The sequence below is a fragment of the Natrix helvetica genome (assembly GCF_964273705.1).
Source record: "Natrix helvetica genome assembly, chromosome: 11".
NCBI classification, from domain to species: Eukaryota; Metazoa; Chordata; class Lepidosauria; order Squamata; family Natricidae; genus Natrix; species Natrix helvetica.
In genome coordinates this window covers 5,828,252-5,853,487 of record NC_138562.1, presented here as the reverse complement: position 1 = coordinate 5,853,487, position 25,236 = coordinate 5,828,252, and the positions used below count along the sequence as shown (strand labels likewise).

The following is a 25,236-nucleotide window of genomic DNA, read 5'->3' as shown; positions in this document are numbered from 1 at the left end:
TTAGATATACATTCTTATAATTGCTATTTAATATTTGTCTATTCATCATAGTCTCTATATTCATTTTTACACACACACATGTATATAATAAAGTTTGGGTCACTTTCTTGCTACCCCGTGCCTCCATCTTGCTTTGCAACACCTTTCTTCTTCCATCTTCTTAACTTCCCTTCTCTACTGTCTTCCTTCCTGCTCTCCTTCCTTCATTCTTCTTCTTCTCTCTTTCCCGTCTCCTCCTCCCTGCTCCTCTTTCTTACTCTCTCTTCTACTCTCAAATCCCAACTCTTACTTTCTCTGCTTTACCCCTTCTTCCATTCCCTCCTCATTCCCTCTCCTTTCCATTGTTGTCCTCTCTTATTTATTTTCTCTCACGGGTTCTCGGTCAACTGGCTTGCAAGTCAACTCTTGAAGGCACATCATTTCATGTCTTTAAAGCATTCTGCTCATTCTCTCTCTCTCTCTCACACACACACACGTGCATGCAAGCAGGTAGACTAGACAAATGACATTTGCTCCCTCTAGTGGTGGGTTGCAGGCGGTATGCCCCGGTACGGGTGTAACGGAGCCTGCCCGGAACATCGGGTACTGTTCCGGTATGGTGCTCCGGAGGGCCCACCTGCCGACCCAAGCTCCTTACCTATCCTTTAAGCCTTTGGCACTTCCGCGCATGTGCATGGCACATACGCCACCTGCGTGACGCTCCGCCGAGCAGCTAGAGCATTGCAGGCGCTTGCGGAAGCATCGCAGGCAAGCACAATGTGGGTGACGCCGGGGCTGTTCCAACCAGTACGGGAATCCAGAACTCACCACTGGCTCCCTCCCTCCAAAGCCTCCCCATACAGGTAATCCTACACTTACAGCAGTTTGTTTAGTGTCTGTCCAAAGGTATAACAGCACTGAAAAAAGTGACTTATGATCATTTTTCACACTTATGACCATTGTAGCATGACCAAGGTCGTGTGGTCAATCTTTGCCAGCTTCTGACAAGCAAAGTTAATGGGGAAGCGGGATTCCCTTGGCAACAACTGCAGAACTTTACTTAACCATTGTGTCAAGAAAGGTCATAAAATGGGGCAAAATTCACTGAACTTAGCCACAGAAATGTTGGTCTCAATTTTGTGTCATAAGTCAAGGACTAACTGTACTGGATTCCCAATGCATGGACACAGCAGACCAAAACAAGCAGGGCATCTCTACCTTTCATTAGGACGCAATCTGGATGACCAGGCTTGATAAATTATCCTGTGATTAAAGAACAAAGCCAAGGAAACCTCCTCCCATCATGAGGTGTATGCATGAAATAGGAAGTGCATCTTATTTCAAGCTCAGGACAAAATAGCCCCATCAAAATGTCACTGTGGAACAATTGAGTTGGCTGGCTTCCACTGGAACAAATCTCAAAACACCTGAAGCATTTTCTTTCAACCTGAACCTCAAAACACCAGTTTTGAGCCCATCAGTTTTGTTCTGAGCTCAGTGTCCTTTCAAAGGGCCAGGGTGATCTCAAAACATTGAGTTTGAAATAAAGTTGTGCTTGAATTTTGCTTGCCAAGAAAAGCAAGTGGGGCACTCAGGAGGGAGAGCTTTGTCAAATATTCTCCAAAGGTAATTCAACAAGACTTTTTTTTTTGAGATGGGGTATGTCTTATTCACAGTTGCAATAAATATTTAACGTTGTAGTCTTTGGGAATAATTGAGAAATAAGTTATATATTTTCCCTGGAAGGAAAAAAACTATCTGCAAAATTGTACTTCTGCTCTGCACCAAATCAACTGTTGGAAAAAACAAACATCTAAGGTGAAATAATGTGATTTTTTTTGCGGTTTCCTCCTTAATGAAACTATCTGTCAAGCCGGCCTCCCTCAGCAACCAAGAAAGAAACAACTTAACTCCATTTTGTAGAATTAAGAGTACTTTTACTGGTTATGAAAAGATAGCAGCTAAGCAAAGCAAGGTCTGAGGCAAAAGCGTGTGAAATCGTACATATCAATATGTGACCAACCCCCTCCCCCTGGGAACCTTCATCCCAGTGTCCAATCTGCAAATCCCTCAGGTGTCATGTGAGTTTCATCTTCAAGGAGCATCATCAGGTTGGTATGCAGGACGGTTGGCCTTGACCGACTCCAAGCACTAGTCTCCAGCATGCGCAGTAGGTGAGACCAAAACTCCCTTTTTACAATCTCTTCTGTACTTAAACCTCCCCTCCCAAATACCAGCCCCCCCTCCCCGTTTCAATGGCAGCCGAAAGCAAATAGCGAAACAGAGACTGACACTATCTGTCGAACTATTCACTAAGGCTACATTACTATTACTATTAGTGTTCTCATCATTCTTATCACCCATCTCCTCCCACTTATGACTGCAGGAATGTAACTTTGTGCTATATGGATATTGATTGTTTCCTGATTGCTTATTTGTACCCTATGACTATCATTAAGTGTTGTACCTTATGATTCTTGACAAATGTATCTTGTCTCTTTATGTCCACTGAGAGCATCTGTACTAAAGATAAATTCCTTGTGTGTCCAATCACACTTGGCCAATAAAGAATTCAATTCTATTCTATTCTATTCTATTCATCTGGGGAGTTTTGGAGAACAGTAGAACATCTTAGCTAAGATACATTACTCTGGACAATTCCAACACATCAACACTCATTGCCTTCAGAGGTTTTTCGTGCTCCATCATTGGAGGTTTTTAAGAAGAGATTGGACAATCATTTGTCTGAGATGGTATAAGGTCTCCTGCCTTAGACCTAGATGATTTTTTGATTGGGCTCTTGTTTGAGCAGTAAGAAATCTTCCACCAACACTGACAGGTCAAGCTGGTTATATATAAGAAAAGAGCAAACTCTACTCCCTTCTTGATGAGGTTACCTAGTTGGCTAATGAAACATCTGCAAGGAAAGAGCCATGCTCAGAGAGCATCAAGGACTCCACACTTCAATCCTGAGCTACAACTGTTCTCTTCTTTCGAGAATGATAATGGCAGAGCTGACATCATGTGGTCCCAATGACTTTGCAACCGTCTTCCTCTGCATAATTACTTTTGGTTGTTTCCTAGCAAAACACTGCAGACATTTGATGTGAAGGAATTCTTCCCCTGAAAGCTGAGCCAACAGATAGCAGTTTATTTCAAGAGAAAGCAAAATGGCTGCCATCAATATGGCTGGCTTCACCTCTCTCTAAAAGAAAGAAAGAAAGAAATTATTCTACTCTAGAGCTGCGATGGTGAACCTATGGCATGTGTATCACAGGTGGCGTGTGAAGCCCTCTCTGTGGGCATGCGAGCCGTCACCCCAGTTTAGTTCCACCGTGCATGTGTATGTGCTTCCCACCGGACAGCAGATTTTCTTTTTTTTTTTCCCAGAAAATTTTATTGGTTTTTTTAACACATTTACTAGGAAAAGGGTATGTGGAATAATATACAAATTTTGGCAGTTGCAAGTATGGCAGACGCCCCCTCCCTCCAAACTCATAGTATACATCTAGGTATAAAACATTAATACATAATCATGTAAAGTCAGCATATAGAAATAAAAGTTTTCAATCAACTTATATATTATAACATATTTTCTAAATATAATTTCACTATTACTTTCGGTATGTTTATGGCAATGTGGTTTTCTTATTCATTTTTGTGATCTGAGCTTTCTTGGTATTGCCCCTTCCCCCCCCGCTGGCAGAGCTCCGGCCCCTCCCGTGTCCTGTATAACCGTTGTAGAGTCTTCTGCTTTTTCTAGGTTTGCTTTATTTTTTTCCATAAAGGCCTGAGCCTCTATGGGTGTATTAATTCTAATTCTTGTCTCCTCCCAGAATATCAACATCCCTTCAGGCATCAACCATCTAAACCACACCCCTTTCTGGTATAATTTATTCGCCAATTGCGAATAGCTTTTCCTTTTCTCCCTAATTTTTTTTGGGATCTGCTTCAAGATGGTTATCTCCCTATCGTGGTATGTCATTGTTTGCCCCCTTTGTACACCCAGAATTGCGTCTCTTGTGCTTTTCCTAAGGAATTTAATATGAACCTCCCTGGGTACATTGTGTGTCCTGGCATATGCTGAATTCACTCTATAGGCCAAGTCTATCTCCCACTCCATCTGTTGTTTGTCTTTGTGTATATATTCAGCTAAAATGTTGGTCATAATGTCCCTTATATTTTCACCATCTGTTTCTATAACATTTTGAAATCTAAGATAAAAGGACATTCTCTCAAATTCTGTTTTCATTTGTTGAATATCAAGTTCTTTGTTACTCTTCTGTAAAACTTCCACCCCCCCTCGCCTCCGCCACCCCACCCTCCACAAGGTCCAGTCTCTGTGAGTTCTTATAAATTTGGACTTGATTCTCTTTAATTTCTTCCTTCATTTCCTTTAATTGTTTCTTAATTTCTTCCTGGCCCTGTATGAGTTGTTGAAGCATTTGCAGCAAATCCAACTCTGTACTCTTAGGTTGCATCATTTCTGTAATCTTTGACTGTGTGGCAGGGCTGGATGTTGCAGATGTCGGTGCAGAAGTAGCAAAGCCAGGTTTTCCAGGTGGTGGTCTTTTTGGAGACATAGTTTATAAAACAGAGAAGTCAGTCAGTGTAGAGACTGGACAGCTGGAGAAGTAGAGCAGGCAGATGAGTCCAGGAGGCAGAAAATCCAAACAAGTGAGAGTTTCTTTGGTCAATCTAGCGTTAAGAAAAGGTTTCCTCTCCAGAAGGTTCAGAAAATAGCAATCCACAAGAGATTCTTCTGGGTAGTACGGAGACAAAGACCGGAAGCCTGAGTTTTAAAGGTGGAGTCAGGTTTCACAGTTCATGAAGACAATGGAAGTGTGCCATCTTGCCCTGCCAGCTTTGGGCTCAGAGGCATAATAAAGTTTCAAAAATTCACAAAGTTCTCAGGTCATCAACAAATTATAAAACTACGTCCAGAGAAAATCACTTTTACAGGGGTGAGGCATCATTAGTTGGCTCTCCCCCCTCCTCCTTCCTCCTAGGGGCAAAAGCAGAATTTTTTCAAGCCACTTGTCCAAGGGGGGGGGGAAATCCCCCCCTCTAACCGCACCTCCAACGAAGCTCCGAAAGTTTAACTTATAACCTTGCTGAAAAGTCCATCAATTCAACAAAGAAGGAATGGAGAAAGGAAGCACCTCACCATCTCGCCGCTGCTTCCTTCAATTTTGCGCTGCCCGATCGGCATGGAGCGAGACGCTTCGCGCCCTCCAAGACTGCTCCCCGGTGCCTAGAGCAAAGCGGAGAAGCCCCCACCAGCCGCCGCCGATGCCAGGGCCCTCCGCGAGCCGCTCCCTCGGCAGGACGCCTCTTCGGGGCGACCTGTGCCCCCCCAGAAGCGGGGGAAGCCCACCGGGAGAGCGGGAGCGGGCAAAGACTTGCCCGTCGCTGTAGCCGCCGGAACCGGAAGTCCGGACAGCAGATTTTCGAGTCTCTGCCACACATGTGGGAGACGCGCGCACATGCCTGGGGGTTGTGGCATGCCCCCCCGTGCCTTGTTCCCAGGAGGCTTCAGGGAGGCCTGCTGGACCAAAATGGGTGTGGGGGGAGGTGCAGGGCGGGGCGGGGCGGGCCCCCCATATGCCCCGTTTTTGTTCCCATGAGGCTTCAGGGAGGCCTGCTAGGTCCAAAATGGGGCGCATGGGGAAGAACACGCATGTGCAGGGAAAGGGGGAATGCTTGGGGATGCGCACACATGTGCAGGGGTGCAGAAGGGGTGTAGCACACACTTTGCATTATGGGTGTGAGCATGCGAGGACAAAAAGATTAGCCGTCACCGCTCTAGAGCTATGGAGCAAATATTTTGCTTACTTTTTAAGGTCAGATAGTTTATCTGACCCACCCTTGGGGGAAATACAAATGGATTTGTTTCGCCTCTGACCAAGACATAAATTCAATTGAGTTATAGGAATGGAAAATACTTAAACTTTTTTTTTTTAAAAAAGTCATTCTTTTCCAGCGAAGAGGATCTGAAATTGCGCACAAACCTATTTCTACATGATTTCTAATTGTTTCTGACAGTTCAGACTGTTCTGTACATCTGTGAACGTCATGGGTAGAACCTGATTTGTAGAAGGCCCTTAGAAAACTCACTTCACTAGGTCTTCATCTGGAAGTTACAAGAAGAGATTGAGAGGCTAAAATGAATGCCTGGAGGGCTCTAGGATACTAAATATGTCTTGTGGTCTGTGACAAATTTCTCCCCAATGTGTGTGGTTTGTGGTCAGTGTGTCGGCTGAATACAACAAAGGCAGAACGGTATTAAATCATTTTTCTACCCAGATTTTTTTTTTGTTTTAGAGGGGGAGAAGGGAGAATAAACTGAAGGACAAACTCTAATGAGCTCAAGTTAATTAAAAAAAAAAAAACCACATTTCAGTGACTCATCTTTCTCTTGTCCTGGGTAGTTTTGGCTTTTTCTTGCCAAAATGCTCAAGGCAACCTTCCAAATCCTAATGAATGTCAAAGAGACCTAGGTAGATCTGAGAGGAAGATGACCAGGTGAGCTAATTCAACTTTACTGTAAAGGTACATTAACAGGAACTTCTAAGTCTGATAGTTACAAATCTCCTGCCATCTCTTTTCCAGACCGAAAAGTTTCAGCCCTTTCTCAGAGTTTCCGTCTGTTTGTTGTTGTCGTCTATGCCAGAGGTGGGTTGTTCCCATTTCGGCCCATTTCGGCTGAACCGGTAGTGGAATTCAGGCCTGGGTCATAGAATCGCCAGTGACCCAGGCCTACCATGTCCCCAAAACCAATTCCCTGCCACCATTTTGGATTTTAGTGACTGCGCGTGCACCGTTCACTGTAAATTGTTTTGCGCATGCGCGAAGAACAATTTACATTGAATAGTGCTCATCCACATAGCTGACGTGCGCCGGTTGCGAACCGGTAGTAAAACCGGCAGCAACCCACCCCTGATCTATGCCCTTTCTTACCTGATTATTCTGTGGTGGCGCAGTGGTTAGAATGCAGTACTGCAAGCTACTTCTGCTGGCTGCCAGCAGTTCAGCATTTCAATCCTGACCGGCTCAAGATTGACTCAGCCTTCCATCCTTGCGAGGTCAGTCAAATGAGGACCCAGATTGTTGGGGGCAAGAGGCTGACTCTATAAACTGCTTAGAGAGAGTTGTAAAGCACTGTGTGCAGTTTATAAGTCCAACTGTTATTGCTATTGCTATTCCCAGTATCTCTTCCTCCATTTCTCAAGTCATTCCCACACAACACTACACCTGGACATCACTCATAAGAAGATGGACACTCCTTCCTTGGCTTGTGCAGTGGTGAAATTCAATTTTTTTTACTACAGTTCTGTGGGTGTGGCTTGGTGGGCGTGGTGTGGCTTGGTGGGCGTGCCTTGATGGGTGTGGCAGGGGAAGGTTACTGCAAAATCTCTATTCCCACCCTACTCTAGGGGAAGGTTACTGCAAAATCTCCATTCCCACCTTACTCTGGGGCCAGCCAAAGGTGGCATTTGCCAGTTCTCTGAACCACTCAAAATTTCTGCTACCGGTTCTCCAGAACCTGTCAGAACTTGCTGGATTTCACCCCTGGGCTTGTTCATGTATTCCTCATTTGCAGTTAATGCATGGACCAACTGATCTTATTTGATCTTCTGTGAACGGTTGTTGGATAATTGAAATTTCAAATATGTAGAATGAGACTGATTTCACTAAAAGAACTCTTGATCTCCTTGTCCACAGATCACTGCATGGTAGAATATTTAGCAGAAGTTAGTAATGGTATGTGGGGAAAGACGTCTGGTTCTCAGAGGTGACAGTGTGTGAATTATGAAAGCTTTTTTTTTTCTGATGTCAAAATATTTCAACCTCAGGACATGCGTGCTATTCTTCAAACAGTTCATTCTGAGTACGCTGGAAGAGTTCCAGTGGTTAAAAAGAGCAGAATAATTCATTTCAAGGCCAGATCATCCTGTTACTTTCCAAATGACCAATGCCAAGGTTGGGACACTTCTACTTTGAAACATGGTGCCTACCTTTAGACACCATTGAATTTTGATTTCTGCTCACAGAAGGTACAAAATATTTTCAATGTCCAAGAAAGAGCATTTAAGAATGCTTTGGTGAGCTATACTGAATAGCCAGGTGAAACAGTAGAGAACTGTGTGGCTAAGACTTATTTCTGGAGCTAAGCAAGAAATGAAAAAATAGAGGCCATTGAAAAGATCCTTAGAGACATCAAAATCTTAAGAATAGAATAGAATAGAATAACAGAGTTGAAAGGGACCTTGGAGGTCTTCTAGTCCAACCCCTGCCTAGGCAGGAAACCCTATACCATTTCAGACAAATGGTTATCCAACATCTTCTTAAAAACTTCCAGTGTTGGAGCATTCATAACTTCTGGAGGCAAGTCATTCTACTGATTAAATGTTCTCATTGTCAGGAAATTTCTCCTTAGTTCTAAATTGCTTCTCTCCTTAATTAGTTTCCACCCATTGCTTCTTGTTCTACCCTCAGGTGCTTTGGAAAATAGTTTGGCTCCCTCTTTGTGGCAACCCCTGAGATATTGGAAGACTGCTATCATGACTCCCCTAGTCCTTCTTTCTCTTAAGCTAGACATACCCAGTTCCTGCAACCGTTCTTCATATGTTTTAGTCTCCAGTCCCCTAATCATCTTGGTTGCTCTTCTCTGCACTCTTTCTAGAGTCTCCACATCTTTTCTACATCGTGGTGACCAAAACTGGATGCAGTATTCCAAGTGTGGCCTTACCAAGGCATTATAAAGTGGTATTAACACTTCATGTGATCTTGATTCTATCCCTCTGTTTATGCAGCTTAGAACTGAGTTGGCTTTTTTGGCAGCTGCTGCACACAGCTGGCTCATATTTAAAACCTGTAAAATATGTATAACCTAAGAAGTTATACATATTCTAATAATTAGAATCAAACTGGGAGTAGGGGAAGCCAACCAAATCAGGAAAGCTTCAGGGAGGCTAAAATATAATAATGTTAATTCTGTAAGGAGCATCCTTCAAGAGAGCTCTCAGGAGCAGAGAATCCCAATAGCTGGAAGCCAACTTTAGAGAAAGTCCTGTTAGAAATGAGATAACTGCTATTTCCACCTGGTTCCACTTCTTGCCCAGGAAAAAGCCTCCAAGCCAAAGACAAATGCAATTAAAAGCATTTATTACTGTAAGTTCATGTTTTCTCAGTTTGGTCACCAGGTGTGGTGGAATGTAATCCTGAGTGGCAGGAGGAAGGAGCTTTTTCTCAGGGCAAAGAGACACCAGGAGCTTGGAATGTCTGGTAGGCAGGAAGAGGGCAAAGGCGGATCCTTCCTAGCCATTCACAGAGTATGACTATGCAGATAGTTGCTTTAGTCTGGCAAGATTCTGTCTATATAAACAATAATACAATACAATAGTAGAGTTGGAAGGGACCTTGGCGGTCTTCTAGTCAAACCCCCTGCCTAGGCAGAAACCCCTATACCGTTTCAGACAAATAGCTATCCAACATCTTCTTAAAGACTTCCAGTGTTGGGGCATTCACAACTTCTGGAGGCAAGCTGTTCCACTGATTAATTGTTCTAACTGTCAGGAAATTTCTCCTCAGTTCTAAGTTGCTTCTCTCCTTGATTAGTTTCCACCCATTGCTTCTTGTTCTACCCTCAGGTGCTTTGGAGAATAGTTTGACTCCCTCTTCAAACAATATAAGGAAACAATTTAAGAATAATTCTATGTGTTGTTCCTGGTTCTTGATCCTGATACTGGCAGTGGTAACCATCAGATAGAAAGACAATTTAATCATATTCTCCTTTTTTCCATTGTTATTCATTAGTGAGAGTGGGTCTCTCTAGGACTGGCAAAGACCCAACATTTTAAGAATTTGTGCACAAGAGTGGACTTAGAGCTTTCATTCTCCTATCTCACCCACCCTCTCTGTTCTTTCTTTGGAAAATGCCTGAAATACCCACCACCATCAACTAAGTCTTGCTGGCTGAGGAATTCTGGGAATTGAAATCCACAAGTGTTAAAGTTGCCAACTTTGGAGATCCCTTGTCTAGACAAACACAAACTTTCTAAAGTTGAAAATAGGGTATCCTTGGGGACGTCAATCAGATGTCAGTGATGATGGAACAATTGGACCTCCATCATGGTACTTAGACTTTGGAACAGAGGTGGTATTCAGCAGGTTCTGACCAGTTCTGGAGAAGTGATAGCGGAACTTTTGAGTAGTTCAGAGAACCGGTAAATTCCACCTCTGACTGGCCATGCCCCCATCTATTCTCTGCCTCCCAAGTTACTTTAGTTTCTAGAATCCATATAATTACTGGAATATAGTTGCAAGCTAATACCTGCATTGTCCTAAATGTTAGGATGCATGTTTTTAGCTCAATCCAGTTGTACAAAAATGAGAAACATGTGTTAGGTGAGCTTATACAATACATTACATTATGGCAAATATCTCCTCCCCAGAATATATTCTAGGACACAAAACCCCGAAATTAAAAGAAATTAACAGGGAAAATGCTTGTAGATTTTTGTGCTCAGCTCTGTTCTCTTTTTAAATTCAAACTGGTGCCGAAACAATTGGGAAAAAGGGAAGGTTGGAGGAAAGTGAGAAATTAAATGCAATTACATTTGATTAAATATGCTTTGCTGAATCAACCACAAATAGTTGGGTTTATACTGTGCACTAAGCCAAAAGCCTAACAAAGCATTTTATGATTTAGGACAGGGGTGTCCAAACTTGGGAACTTTAAGACTTGTGGACTTCAACTCCCAGAGTTGAAGTCCACAAGTCTTAAAGTTCCCAAGTTTGGACACCCCTGATTTAGGACAATGGCTGAACCAGGAGTACCTTGCTTTTCTTGGGAGCATCATAGGAAAAAGGGCTAGAGAATGTTGAGCCAAAACGACAACAACACCCATTTCTCCAAACCAATATTGTCCTTGAGAGCAATTCAGTGCTTCAATTTAGAATAGCATAGCATAGCATAGCATAGCATAGCATAGAATAACAGAGTTGGAAGGGACCTTGGAGGTCTTCTAGTCCAACTCCCTGATTAGGCAGGAAACCCTATACCACTTCAGACAAATGGTTATCCAACATCTTTCAAAGTCATGCTTTGAAAGTAGAGAGGAACTAAGCCTTGGTCCTGAATGAGGTTTTCCAATCTTTACCTTTTATGAGTGGAGATGGATACCTCAGAGTGCTGGCTGTATACGGAAATCGGTGACAGAAATGAAGAACTATTAATATCTACAGGGGATTCTCTTATTTAGTTAAACTGCTGTTAGTGGCCAATTTAGAATAGAATAGAATAACAGTTGGAAGGGACCTTGGAAGTCTTCTAGTCCAACCCCCTGCCTAGGCAGGAAACCCTATACCGTTTCAGACAAATAGCTATCCAACATCTTAAAAACTTCCAGTGTTGGGGCATTCACAACTTCTGGAGGCAAGTTCTTCCACTCATTAATTGTTCTCACTATCAGGAAATTTCTCCTCAGTTCTAAGTTGCTTCTCTCCTTGATTAATTTTCATCCATTGTTTCTTCTTCTATCCTTAGGTGCTTTGGAGAATAGCTTGACTCCCTCTTCTTTGTGGCAACCCCTGAGATATTGGAACACTGTTATCATGTCTCCCCTAGTCCTTCTTTTCATTTAACTAGACATACCCAGTTCCTGCAACTGTTCTTCCTATGTTTTAGTCTCCAGTCCCCTAATCCTCTTTGTTGCTCTTCTCTGCACTCTCTCCAGAGTCTCCACATCTTTTTTACATTGTGGAGACCAGAACTGAATGCAGTATTCCAAGTGCGGCCTTACCAAGGCATGATAAAGTGGTATTGGTAAGGCTGCACTTGGAATACTGCACAGTAAAATGGTCACCTCTGCATGCTGGTTGTATATGGAAATCAGTGACAGAAGTGAAGAATTATTAATATCTACAGGGGATTCACTTATTTACTTAAGGTGCTGATAGTGGCCAATTTAGCCTTTGTAAAGTCATGCTTTGAAAGTCCAGTTGCCTTTTGGAAGGTGAAAAAAACACCTTGGGACAACTATGACCTGGATGATAGAGAATCTCCATAGACATTCTCTAAACAAAGGAAGTCCAGGACTCTCTGTCATGGATGGGAAAGAATGAGTTTGGCTAATCCCTGCTTACTTTAGTAATAACCACCCACTCCCAAAGTTTTGGAATAAATTTTATAGGGAACCAAGTTTGGCATTTATTCTATTATTTTTTTGGCACCAAAGATGCTTTGATGGTGTATTTTTTATTGCCTTTTACATTCCAATGTGGACTTCATTTCATTTTATTTCTGCTGATTTAGTTTCTCTGGTCCAGCTGTTTACAGTCTATTGATTGTTCTTTCACTGGCTGTTTTTCTCAGTTTCAGGCATGAGTTTTACATTCTTTTATGCACTAAGTGTAAGGAGGCATCCAAACTCTTAAATAACTAAACAGAGGAACAGCAATGCAACACCTGAACTTGGTGCAAACCAAAGAGCCCAACTTTAAACAGCATTTATGGTCATGGTTTGTTTGAAGAACTGTTCCTAAACCAGGGTAATTCCTCTTCTTCCATGTCTGGATAAAAATGTAAACTGCCAGAATAAAGGCATCTTTTTGGCTTTTTCATTGACCCAAAATAAGCCATTATTGGCACACGTTTCTGGTAGTAGCCAACATGCCAGCAGATGGATGGGCTCTGTGTCTCTCCCCATTTACACTGGTTGTTTGTGATCTGCTAAGAGCCTCCACTTCAGCATATTGGTTTTACATTTAGGCACTCCAACTCTCAATCTATTCAGGGTTCTCCAGGTAGTATAAGGGAAGTCAGATCTACATAGAACAACAGAGTTGGAAGGGTCCTAGGAGGTCTTCTAGTCCAACCCCCTGCCTAGGCAGGAAACCCTACACTACTTCAGACAAATAGTTATCCAACATTTTCTCAAAAAGGTCCAGTGTTGGAACATTCACAACTTCTGGAGGCAAGCTGTTCCACTGATTAATTGTTCTCACTGTCAGGAAATGTCTCCTCAGTTCTAAGTTGCTTCTCTCCTTGATTAGTTTCCACCCATTGCTTCTTGTTCTACCCTTAGGTGCCTTGGAGAATAGTTTGACTGCCTCTTCTTTGTGGCAGCCCCTGAGATATTGGAACACTGCTATCATGTCTCCCCTAGTCCTTCTTTTCATCAGACTAGCCATATCCAGTTCCTGGATGGGAAAGAATGACTTTGGCTAATCCCTGCTTACTTTAGTAATAACCACCCATTCCCAAAATTTTGGAATAAATGCTATAGGGAAGCAGGTTTGGCATTTATTCTATTAATTTTTTGGCATTAAACTAGATATACCCAGTTCCTGCAACCGTTCTTTATATGTTTTAGCCTCCAGTCCCCTAATCATCTTTGTTGCTCTTCTCTGCACTCTTTCTAGTGTTTCCACATTTTTTTTACATTATAGTAGCCAAAACTGGATGCTGTTACCAAGGCATTATTGAGTGGTATTAACACTTCACGTGATCTTGATTCTCTCCCTCTGTTGATGCAGCCTAGAACTGTGTTGGCTTTTTTGGCAGCTGCTGCACACGGCTGGCTCATATTTAAATGGTTGTCCACTAGGACTCCAAGATTCCTCTCACAGTTACTACTATTGAGCAAGGTACCACCTATACTGTACCTGTGCATTTTGTTTCCCTTGCCTAAATGTAGAACCTTACTTTTTTCACCATTGAATTTCATTTTATTAGATAGTGCCCAATGTTCAAGTTTGTCAAGATCCTTCTGTATCTTAAGCCTGTCTTCTGGAGTGTTGGCTATCCTGCCAGCTTGGTGTCATCTGCAAATTTGATGAGATCCTTCAACCATACCCTCCTTAATGTTAATCCTTCCTTGATGATCTCCTTCCTCCATCTTTTATTTGTTCTTGCCATAAAGCTGCCCCTAGAGCTGAGTTGGTAGGCTTGGATTTAAGTTCAGAGGATGTCAAAGGACATTCTCTTGCTTAGTTCTCTTAGCATCTGCTACTACTTTCTCTCCTGATCTTAGACAGAGCAAACCAAGGTAAATTTAGGGTAGTACCAATGAATCAAGATGCTACCCTGAAAGAAATAGATGACCCCCAACCAATCAAGGACCTTGGAGTACACATCTCAAATGATCCAAGTGCCATAGCCAGCTGTAAAAACATTGCCAAAAAGGCATTAAGAATTGTTAACCTAATCTTGCATAGTTTCTTCTCCGGTAATATTGAACTGCAAACTAGGGCATACCAAACTTTTGCTAGACCAATTCTTGAATACAGCTCATATGTCTGGAATCCACACTGTATATCGGACATTAACACCATTGAGTGAGTCCAGAGATATTTCACAAAAGGAGTCCTCCACTCCTCTACTTGCAACAAAATACCTTATGCCACCAGGCTTGAAATTTTGGGCTTAGAAAACTTAGAACTTTGCTGTCTTCGATCTGACCTAAGCGTAGTACATAACTGTCACTGCGTTAAATGTAATCTTTTATCACGACACGTAGGTAAGGCAACACAATTTCATTGGGCATGCCTTAAGAAGTTATTGATATCCCATTGTCAGATAAGGCTTATGACCTGCGCAGTAATTCATCAGTAATTATTCAGTTCAGTTCTACTAGCAAACATTTAACGCAGTGACACCCCTTCTTTTGCTAGTTGGGCTGACGTCATCAAATCATCAATTAAGGCACATCTTCTTTCACAGATACTCGTGTTGACCTGCTGCAAGTGTTTTGTTGCTTTGGTCACAGATATCTGGACACGTCCGATTCGACCAATCACCGTGATGGAATATAATGTATCTGTGGTTTATATTTCTGAGTCACATTTCACAGGTTCTAGGTCCAGATACATTGACATTCGTTATCAAAACACAAAGCAATTAGTTAAGCAAGGTTTTGTTAAATTGCAATATGTTTCTACACGTGATCAGATTGCTGACATGCTTAACAAACCACTTTCAGCAGTTCAACACGAGTATCTGCGAAAGAAGATGTGCCTTAATTTATGATTTGATGATGTCAGCCCAACTAGCAAAAGAAGGGGTTTCACTGCGTTAAATGTTTGCTAGCTGAACTGAAAGAGTTACTGCGCAGGTCATAAGGTCTTATCTGACAATGATTTATTGCGAATGCTTAACATGTTTATTACATCTCTGCTACAATGTCCTGCTGAATATGTCCCAATGAATACTTCAGCTTCAACCACAACAACACACGAACTCACAATAGATACAGACTTATGGTAAACTGTTCCAAACTTGATTGCAGAAAATACTACTTCAGTAACAGAGTGGTCAATGCCTGGAATGCTCTACCTGACTGTGGTTTCTTCCTCAAACCCCCAAAACTTTAACCTTAGACTGTCTCCTGTTGACCTTACCCCATTGCTAAGAGATCAGTAAGGGGCGTACATAAGCTCACCAGAGTGCCTACTGTCCTTGTCCTCATATTCCTTTGTATTTGTATTCATTTCATGTATTCACAATCATGTCTATATTATTATTTATTATTGTTATTTAATTCAAGCTTGATGAGTTTTTTAAAAAGTTAAAACTAAGAAAAGGTAGGGATTTTCACCAGAAAGAGAAGAGCCCAAACCATTTGCAAATAGTTCTCTGTAAGAACTATTTCCTTTGAGGGTCACAGAAATGGATCTAGAACAACTTGCCATAGCCAACTGATCACGGTCATCTCTCCATGGCCATCTTGCCATACTCACCATGGACAATTCCACGCGGGATAACAACGCAATAAATGTTATCCACCACTGTTTCTTTGACATTATTTCCACTGACGAAAAGGGAAATGAGGTCGAAGAAACAGTGGTTGATAAGACTTGTCACATATTCCATGGCGAGTTGTCTTGCAGTGGGCTGGCTGCAGAAAAATAACCACAGTGTGTTGGCTGTGCAAGTTAGCTATGGTGAATTGTCCATTTCCTCACAGAGAGATGCAACAGAGCTATGGATACCATGCACATTTACTTATCCACAGTAAAACTGTCGCAAAAGCATTTTCCTATTCATTTTTCTCTGCAAACAGCTTCCATTTTTCATCCTCTTCTTTTCTTTTCTTTTCTCTTCTTACTATAGATTTCTCTTTTCTTTTTGGATCTATTTGAGCTTACTTCATTACTCTGAGTTACCACAGAGTGCTGTCCCTGTTTTCTGCTATGCTTCCCTTGGTTTTTTTTTTTAAAGGAAGCCGGGGAAACAAAGCAAACAGCAGAACACTTGAGAGATGCCTGCAGCATGAAAGACAACACGCTTACATACATATCACACACACACACACACACACACACACACGTCTAAGAGCAAAGCTAAATGTCAGTGTGCTTAGGATTTTGCAGAAATTTCCTTCTGTCTTTTTGGAGGGGGAATAAGAACTCCAAAGCAATTTCCTTGTCATTTAATGGAAGAATTTTATATATATATATATGTAACGCAGAAGAAAATCTACGCACTGCACTCATTTATGGTACCTTGACATAGGCAACAATTTTCAGAGAAATGGTTGCTAGGTAGAGAGAGTTCATCGCAAAATCCATCAGGTTCCACCAGTCATGCACGTATTCGTTAAAGCCGCCATCCCACATCTCTTTGATTTCGCCCCAAATGAAACCTGTAAAGGGGGGGAGGGAGGAATGAGGGTGAAAAGACAACTTTCAATTCTCTTAAGCCACTGTTATTGGACGCCATAGCAGAACACATTGGAAAAGTTAATTAAAACATAACAGCAGAGAAACACTAGGGTTTGGGGTTTAAAAAAAAACAAATTTACCATATTTTTGGGAGTATAAGATGCATGTTTTTGCCCCCCAAAAGAGGGTGAAAATTTGGGTGTGTCTTATACACCGAATGTAGCCCTACCCACCCACCGGCCCCCACCCTTTTGCCTCTGCCTCCCAGCAATTTACCTCCTTGCAGCAAATGGGGGAAATTGGGCTTGCAGAGGCTGCAATAGGCTATAGCAATCCCTGCAATCTGAAACAGCTGATGATCGGGAGGCCCCTGCTGAAATTGAAAGTGAAACTTGCTGTTTGTGAAGCAAATTGCTGGGAGGCAGAAGGAGATTTTTTTTTCTTGTGCTAATCAGGCTGTTTGCTGTTTGCTGCTTGCTGCAAGGAGGTAAGTCAATAACTATAAATGCCTATAGAATGTTCAAATTATTAGACTTATTTCTAAAGACTGCTTTATTATTGTTCTAGACAACTTAACAAAACGAAGAAGCTTTTTAAAATAAATGCTTGATCTGAAGAGGCCCCATGCTATTGTATCTTCTTTTAAATAGCAGAGAATAACTATACTTCCAGAAAGCCCCATCAATTTTAACAGCATCTGTACAAGTATAGTCTGAAATGTAACAGTACAAACAGTGTATATTGTCTGTACTGTTTGCTGTTTGTTGCAAGGAGGCAAATTGCTGAGAGGCAGAGGCAGATATTTTCCCCTTGTTCTCCTCCCCAAAAGCTAGCTTATACGTTGGAGCGTCTTATACTTAGAAAAATCTTCTGTTTTCTCTACTTTGAATTTCATTTTGTTAGATAGGGCCCAGTGTTCAAGTCTGTTAAGATCCATCTAGATCTTGAGCCTATCATCTAGCTTAGTATTGTCTGCAAATTTGATGTGTAATTATTTTTACTTCTGTAATTGCTATGACTTTTATCTTGAATCACTCTGACTGGTTCAAGGACTGCGGTGGTTTGGACTGCTGCTTTATTCTTTTCTAAAAAAAAAAAATACTATTTGTTAGTGTTATTTTGTTTTCTTAATTTCATGTGCACTGGTCTCCAAGAAGAATTAGACTAAAAAGGAACAGAGGAACGGACAATATACAGAAGAAATTGGAATAATATGGATAAAGGCTCTTCATACCGTCTCTACCCATTTCTAACCACTGATCCACTCTGCCAGTTGGAGACATGATATCCATGGGCTCAGCGGTGGGTTGCTAATTTTTTTCCTACCGGTTCACGTGTGAGCGCGTGCATGCTCAGGCGTGACATTTCTGCGCATGTGCAGAAGCATCTGGGCAGGTGGGCGGAACTCTCCAGTGTTATCAACAATCTCAGGATATTACTACTACTTATGCAAGACCAATTATTAAGAAGGGACAGGACCACCATTTGTCTAAAATGGCATAGGGTCTCCTGCTTGAGCAGGGTGTGGACTAGAAGACCTCCAAGGTCCCTTTCAACTCTGCTATTCTGTTCAGTTCTAAAATGAGTTTTGAAAAAGAGACTGGACTAGAAGACCTCCAAGGTCCTTTTCAACTCTGCTATTCTGTTCAGTTCTAAAATGAGTTTTGAAAAAGAGACTGGACTAGAAAACCTCCAAGGTCCCTTTCAACTCTGTTATTCTGTTCAGTTCTAAAATGAGTTTTGAAAAAGAGACTGGACTAGAAGACCTCCAAGGTCCCTTTCAACTCTGTTATTCTGTTCAGTTCTAAAATGAGTTTTGAAAAAGAGACTGGACTAGAAGACCTCCAAGGTCCCTTTCAACTCTGTTATTCTGTTCAGTTCTAAAATGAGTTTTGAAAAAGAGACTGGACTAGAAGACCTCCAAGGTCCCTTTCAACTCTGCTATTCTGTTCAGTTCTAAAAAGAGTTTTGAAAAAGAGACTGGACTAGAAGACCTCCAAGGTCCCTTTCAACTCTGTTGTTCTGTTCAGTTCTAAAAAGAGTTTTGAAAAAGAGACTGGACTAGAAGACCTCCAAGGTCCCTTTCAACTCTGTTGTTCTGTTCAGTTCTAAAAAGAGTTTTGAAAAAGAGACTGGACTAGAAGACCTCCAAGGTCCCTTTCAACTCTGTTGTTCTGTTCAGTTCTAAAAAGAGTTTTGAAAAAGAGACTGGACTAGAAGACCTCCAAGGTCCCTTTCAACTCTGCTATTCTGTTCAGTTCTAAAAAGAGTTTTGAAAAAGAGACTGGGGCTGTGAGATTATCATCATCGACATCATCATTGTGAATGCTGCCTTATTCCTAATGTAGATACAGATAGAGATTTCTCCTTCTCAAAAGCAGAAAAAAAGATGAGAAAACTGAGTTGGAAACATATTGAATAAAGATGGTTGGCAAGCATGCAAGGCGTCAACTTTCCTTTACCCAAGTTCCATTGCAAAGCTACAATTTGACGAATCCATTCAGTCCCTGATTCCTTTTTAAGAGCTGTCAAAGTGAGGAAATGCAGTTCATAATTTCACTGCATTTCCTTATTTAGAATCCCCTCACATATCCACTCTAAACCTCTCGTTCTTTTTTTAAAAAAAGTAGATTCTATGAAAGTAAATCAAAAGGAAAAGGAATCATATTATTAGTTTAAAGATAACCAGAGGCTGTAAAAAAAGAGAAGGTTCTTCAGTTCAGAAGAAATCTTTGCCGTCATTCAGGGTCGTCTTTAAAGGTAAAGGTTTCCCTTGCACATATGTGCTAGTCATTCCTGACTCTAGGGGGTGATCCTCACCTCCGTTTCAAAGCCGAAGAGCCAGCTCTGTCCGAAGACGTCTCTGTGGTCATGTGGCCGGCATGACTAAATGCCAAAGGCGCACGCAATGCTGTTACCTTCCCACCAAAGATGGTCCCTATTTTTCTACTTGCATTTTTACGTGCTTTCGAACTGCTAGATTGGCAGAAGCTGGGACAAGTAACGGGAGCTCACTCCGTTATGCGGTGCTAGGGATTCGAACTGCTGACCTTCTGATCGACAAGCTCAGTATCTTAGCCATTGAGCCACCCCACCCCATATATCTTATTAAGTATTTATGTTTTATTATCTTTGTATGCCACAGAGTCACTGAGAGTGAATTGGGCCGCCATATGAACTTTCCTAAATAAATAAAGAACATTTATTTTTGATCCTATTTTACAATTATTTTAATGAATGGTTCAGAAATACACTAAAATTAGAGGGGAATACTGTAACATCACCATCTGCCAATTTGACCTTCAGCTGGCTTTGATGATGGTACAAGCCAAAGTCAAAAAATATACACATAAGTATAAATGAAGATATAATTGTGTGAGTTGATGGCAGAGCAATGAATAAGAGCTACATGGTAAAACAAAATGGCATAATTATCACAATGGTAACAATTTCTATCCCTACCATTTCATACCAAAACATGCCAGTAGAAATCAATTCAGCATTTTAAGCTCATTCAGAGTTGATTATTGGAGGATTTAAAGAATCAGGTTGGTTGTCTTTTTCAAGAGGTAACTGGACTGTCTTTGTTTTTCTTGAAGATGTTTCGTTTCTCATCCAAGAAGCTTCTTCAGTTCTGACTGACTTCCATTCTCCACCACTCAATCAGAACTGAAGAAGCTTCTTGGATGAGAAGCGAAAAGTCTTCAAGGAAAAACCCAGAAAGTCTAGTTGCCTCTTGAAAAGCACCTTTGGGACAACCATGACCTGAATGAGTGAGAATTTCCACAGACTTTTCTCTGGTTGCTAAGACATTGTTGCTAACCTGATGGCACATAATCATTCCATCAACCAATCAACCAATTTAGCCACTTTACGGTGCTTTTAGGTTATCTGCGGTTACATTCACCTTTTAATAAGAACTTTATCTCCAAGAATATGCCCTGAAATATGACAAATTGGTATCCCTGGGATCCACATCTGAGTTATAAGTTTGCTTAAGTTAACTGCAATGCAGGTTGAGTTCTGGGTTATGTAATATTACTTGACTTTGTGTTGCATAGGATTTATGACTTGAGCTACTGTATGTAGCAGAAACCACCAGTTTTCCACTTCCTTCGTACTATGGATTCACAGATCTGAAGAGGTTCATCAGACATGAATTAGGAAGCCATGGATGAAATCTATAACTGTTCACCTCCTTCCCTTGCAGTTCTTTGATTGTGTGTTGATTTCCAGTATGATCCTTTGAACTGCAGTAAGTTGAAGCATTCTATTACATTAGAAAGGCATCACTTTGACTTAACATCCAGCAGGAAGAAAAGTCAAATTCTCGAGCTAGGATGGATTGCTATGGATTTCATAACAGATCTCCGGAATTCTCTAGGAAGGAATATGAAAGGGATTTGCTGCTGTCTCCCAGGGTATTTTTTTTCTCCCAACTTCCTTGTTAACTTACAATTCAAGGATTTCTTCATAGACTCCAATTCCTCTACTATTTAAGTCTGTGATGGTTTATCTAACCATGCAACATCAAGAGAGCGTACATAATGCCAAGAAACAAGCCAAATCAGAAAGAAAAGTTTGCTACATATGTATTTGTTGTCAATTTTGGGAGAAGTTGTGATTTTGCTTTTATTTTTGCTTATCTCTCAGTGTCACATTCTACAAGTTGGATGGCCAAATCCCTCACTCATTCATTTAGCCAAATAAATGTATATATTTGCTGAACATTTGTTCATGTACAGTATTTCATTCACATGTCATGAATGAGAAGAATATTCAACAGAGGTGAGGAATTAGTCATCCTTTACATGTTATTTGATCTTCAGCTCAGTGAAGCTTCAGCCAACATGGTCATTAATGATGACATTTGTAATCCAGCATTGAAAAAATTTCAGGTCCCTTCCTTTAGTGTAAACTGCAGGATAAGATATAGTAAGACATACTCATTTATCTGTAAGATTCCTGGATGGGTATTACTAGATATAATATCTTCCTTCGTCATCTTAATCCTCGTAATTCAATCAAGAGTCCTCTAAATCAGATCCAAGGACATCTCACTCAATTGTCTTGTTTCTATTTCACACATTATTCTGTTCAAAAAGCCTAAATAACAGGGCAGGAAAACTATAGTCGTTCTATCTTGATAAAAATATAGTCATTGTAGTTGTCCTTCCTACATCTGTTTCCACAACTGGACATTGCATTATACTATTAACGATGGGATGGGATCAGATGAGAGGAGAGGAGAGGAGACAGGATGGGATGGGAATTCAGAGGTGGTATTCAGCAGGTTCTGACCAGTTCTGGAGAACTGGTAGAGGAAAATTTGAGTAATTTGGAGAACAGGTAAGTACCACTTCTGACTGGCCCCACGCCCATCTATTCTCTGCCTCCTGAGTCCCAGTTGATCAGGAGGGAATGGGGATTTTTCAGTACCCTTCCCCTGGAGTGGGGAGGGAATGAGGATTTTACAGTATCCTTCTCCTGCCACACCCACCAAGCCATGCCCACCAGGCCATGGCATGCCCACCAAACCACGCCCACAGAACCGGTAGTAATATATTTTTAATCCCACCACTGGATGGGATTCCCAAAGGTGCTTTTTCAAGTGGCAAATGGGCTTTCTTTCGGCTTTTAGTTCTTCAAAACTGAAGAAGCCTCTTGGATGAGATGCAAAATTTATTTATTTATTTATTTATTTCTTAGATTTTTAGACCGCCCCCTCTCCCAAAAAGGGACAAACAAAGAAGGTCTGGTTGCCTCTTGAAAAAGTAATTTTGGGACAACCATGACCTGGATGACTGGGAATCTCCATAGGCAATGGGATGGGATGGAATGTCCTTTCCACTGGTTTCAAAATTGCAACAGAGAGTAAGGCTAAATGTGGAGAAGGAAGTAGCCTTTTTCCGATAGAAGAGACACGGCTATTGGTCTTGACATTGTCTTATTGTCCAAATTTCTTTGCACGGAACAAAACATCTCCATCAAAATTAATCTGTAAGCACTTTCCATTAAACCCCCCTCCCCCCATGCCTTCATTGATTTACCTAAAACCCATGGGAGGATCATCCATTCCACCACTGTAGGAGGAGGTCCTTGCATGTGTAGATCTGTCCTGACAATGTGCTGGGATGCGAGCAGTAGCATGAAGAGGAAGGTAAGGTAGGAGCCTGTGTGGCAGATAAACTTGATAAATGGCTTTTTAATGAACAGTCCCAGCCTGCTCTTGGGTGCCATCAAATAAGCCACAGCAAGCACTGGAAACAGCAGTCCAATAGTGACACAGGTCAAAAGCTTAACTGCCCAATGCTTCCGCCGCCATCCGGGAAAGCCGTCGTACCAAAGCGTTGCTAGTAGTTGCTGGCAGTTGGGCTGAGCAACAAACTGGAGTAAGAGAGAGAGAAAGAGAGAGAGAGAGAAAGAGAGAAGGAAAGAAGGGGAGAAAAAAAAGGAGAGGTGGAGATGAGTACAATTGCAACAAGCGAGAGCCATGACAATTGGAAGAACAAAATAAAGGATTCGCTGTATTTATCCTGGGGGAGGAGGAAGGGGGTTAATCTATGGTCCAGGAGAAATATGCCACACCCAACCTGTGCACATATGGCACACTCCAGCCTGTTTATTTATTTAGCGCAAGGGTGGGGAACAATGGCCCCTTTACGACCTATGGACTTCAACTCCCAGAATTCCTGAGCCAGCGAGGTCCACAGGTCATAAAGGGGCTATCGTTCTCCAATTCTGATTTAGTGTATGGCATATCATACATGAGCTAGCAGTAGCAATAGCACTTAGATGTACATATATATCGCTTCACAGTGCTTTTACAGCCCTCTCTAAGCGGTTTACAGAGTCAGCATATTTTCCCCAACAATCTGGCTCCTCATTTTACCCACCCGGAAGGACGGAAGGCTGAGTCAACCTTGAGCCGGTGAGATTTGAACTGCTGAACTGCAGCTAGCAGTCAGCCGAAGTAGCCTGCAGTACTGCACTCTAACCACTGCACCACCTTGGCTCTTAATATGTATACTAGCAATATGTATACTAACATTTCACCATAGATTAATAAAATACAATGCAATATAAATGTTAGAAAGATCTATGCTCAAATACCAATGTCTAGGCCATATAACTATTTACGCGTGGCAGAGTTTAGATGGAAAGAAATCAGCTACTGGACTAGTGTAAGACCTCAGCTTACAGCCGGTCAGGATGTGATCTACCATTTTTAGGTGGGACCCTATAGTCATACCAAGGGGAGGATGCTATACCTTGTTTATACAGAGTTCTGGCAGATGCCATATGAAGTGCAGAGCCTACTCAGAATTGTCCATTGCTGACATGGCAGTTCAAACCTGGCACCTTTTTTTGTGGGGTCCTTTATATGTCTTCCTATGTCTGGGCATTCAGCAACCCATTTGGTTTTCCAGATTTCCCCTGGATCTTTTGCACTACCCATCACCAAAAGATTGTGGCAAAAAATTACAATAACGTCCACGATGCTTCAACTAACCTTAGAACATCTAAAATTGACATCCCAGGTGCTTTCATTACCCGGGGTAGGATTCAGCCGGTTCGGACTGGTTTGGGTGAACCAGTTGTTCTGATTTTGCGCAGTACAGAGAACCTGTAAAATTGACCACCGGCTAGCCTCACCCACCCCACCATGTCCTTCCCTATATATTATCTTCCCTTTGCCACATAGTGCAGACCATCCAGCTAATATCCATGCCTCACCTGCTCTGCTCACAAAAGGTAAGCATGCTGCCCGCTCGCCCTTCACCCTGGGTCAGGGCCATTCCCCGGCTCCAGCCTTGCCACGGAGCCACCGTCCACTTGCCACCCATCTCAGCCAGGTCAGGGAATGCAGCATTCCCTGACTCCAGCCATGCCCCGGAGCCTCCTCCCGCATGCCTCCCTCCCACCTGAAACTGTCCCTCAGGGCTGAATCAATTTATTTGGCCTGCCGTGCTAAGCTGAAAGACTGCTGGGGGGGAGGACGTGGGCACAGGAGGGCCGAAGCAGTTTGGGAATGGACCGGATGGTTCTCTTTACCTGCAAGAAGTCCCACCCGGAAAGCACTGCAGTGAAGATCCTGTTGTCACTTCTTTCATCCCTTGCTGAGCCTCAGTCGCTCGCAGTGACCCTCCATGGTCAGCAGCTGCTTGTCTTGCTGGGAGAGAGAGAGTCTCTTGTGCAATTTACCAGCTGTGAGCCGCCACTTTTCTCTAAGTCCCATCCGGAAAGCTCTGTGGCACATAGAACCAGCATTCAATATGGCTGCTGCTTTTCTGTGCTGTGCACTTTCCGGTTGGGAAAAGCGGCGGCTTACAGCTACTAAGTTGCACAAGAGACACTCTCTCTCCCAGCAAGAGAAGCAGCAGAGAGAAGCAGCCGCTGCTCCGAAGAGCAGAGATGGAACGAAGCAGGCCCCTAAAGGCTACTCAATTGACCCTTGCTGCATGGTGGAAGCCGTGGATGCACAGAAGCCAAGCGCACATGTATGTGCACACATTCACATTTTTGGCTAACCAGTTGTTAAGTGGGTTGAATCCCACCACTGCTCAATACCCAAGGTGTTTTAAATGG

At 42.2% G+C, this 25,236-nt stretch overlaps 1 protein-coding gene across 1 annotated transcript in view; it reads right to left on the bottom strand.

Moving 5' to 3' along the window:
* TRPC5 (transient receptor potential cation channel subfamily C member 5) overlaps positions 1 to 25,236 on the bottom strand; it is a 219,587-nt gene that overhangs the window by 43,816 nt on the left and 150,535 nt on the right. The window contains exons 4-5 of the mRNA XM_081963976.1: positions 22,698 to 23,034; positions 16,489 to 16,628 (exon numbers count right to left, since the gene is read on the bottom strand). Coding sequence (XP_081820102.1) covers positions 16,489 to 16,628; positions 22,698 to 23,034 — 477 coding nt within the window. The remainder of the gene's footprint in view (positions 1 to 16,488; positions 16,629 to 22,697; positions 23,035 to 25,236) is intronic.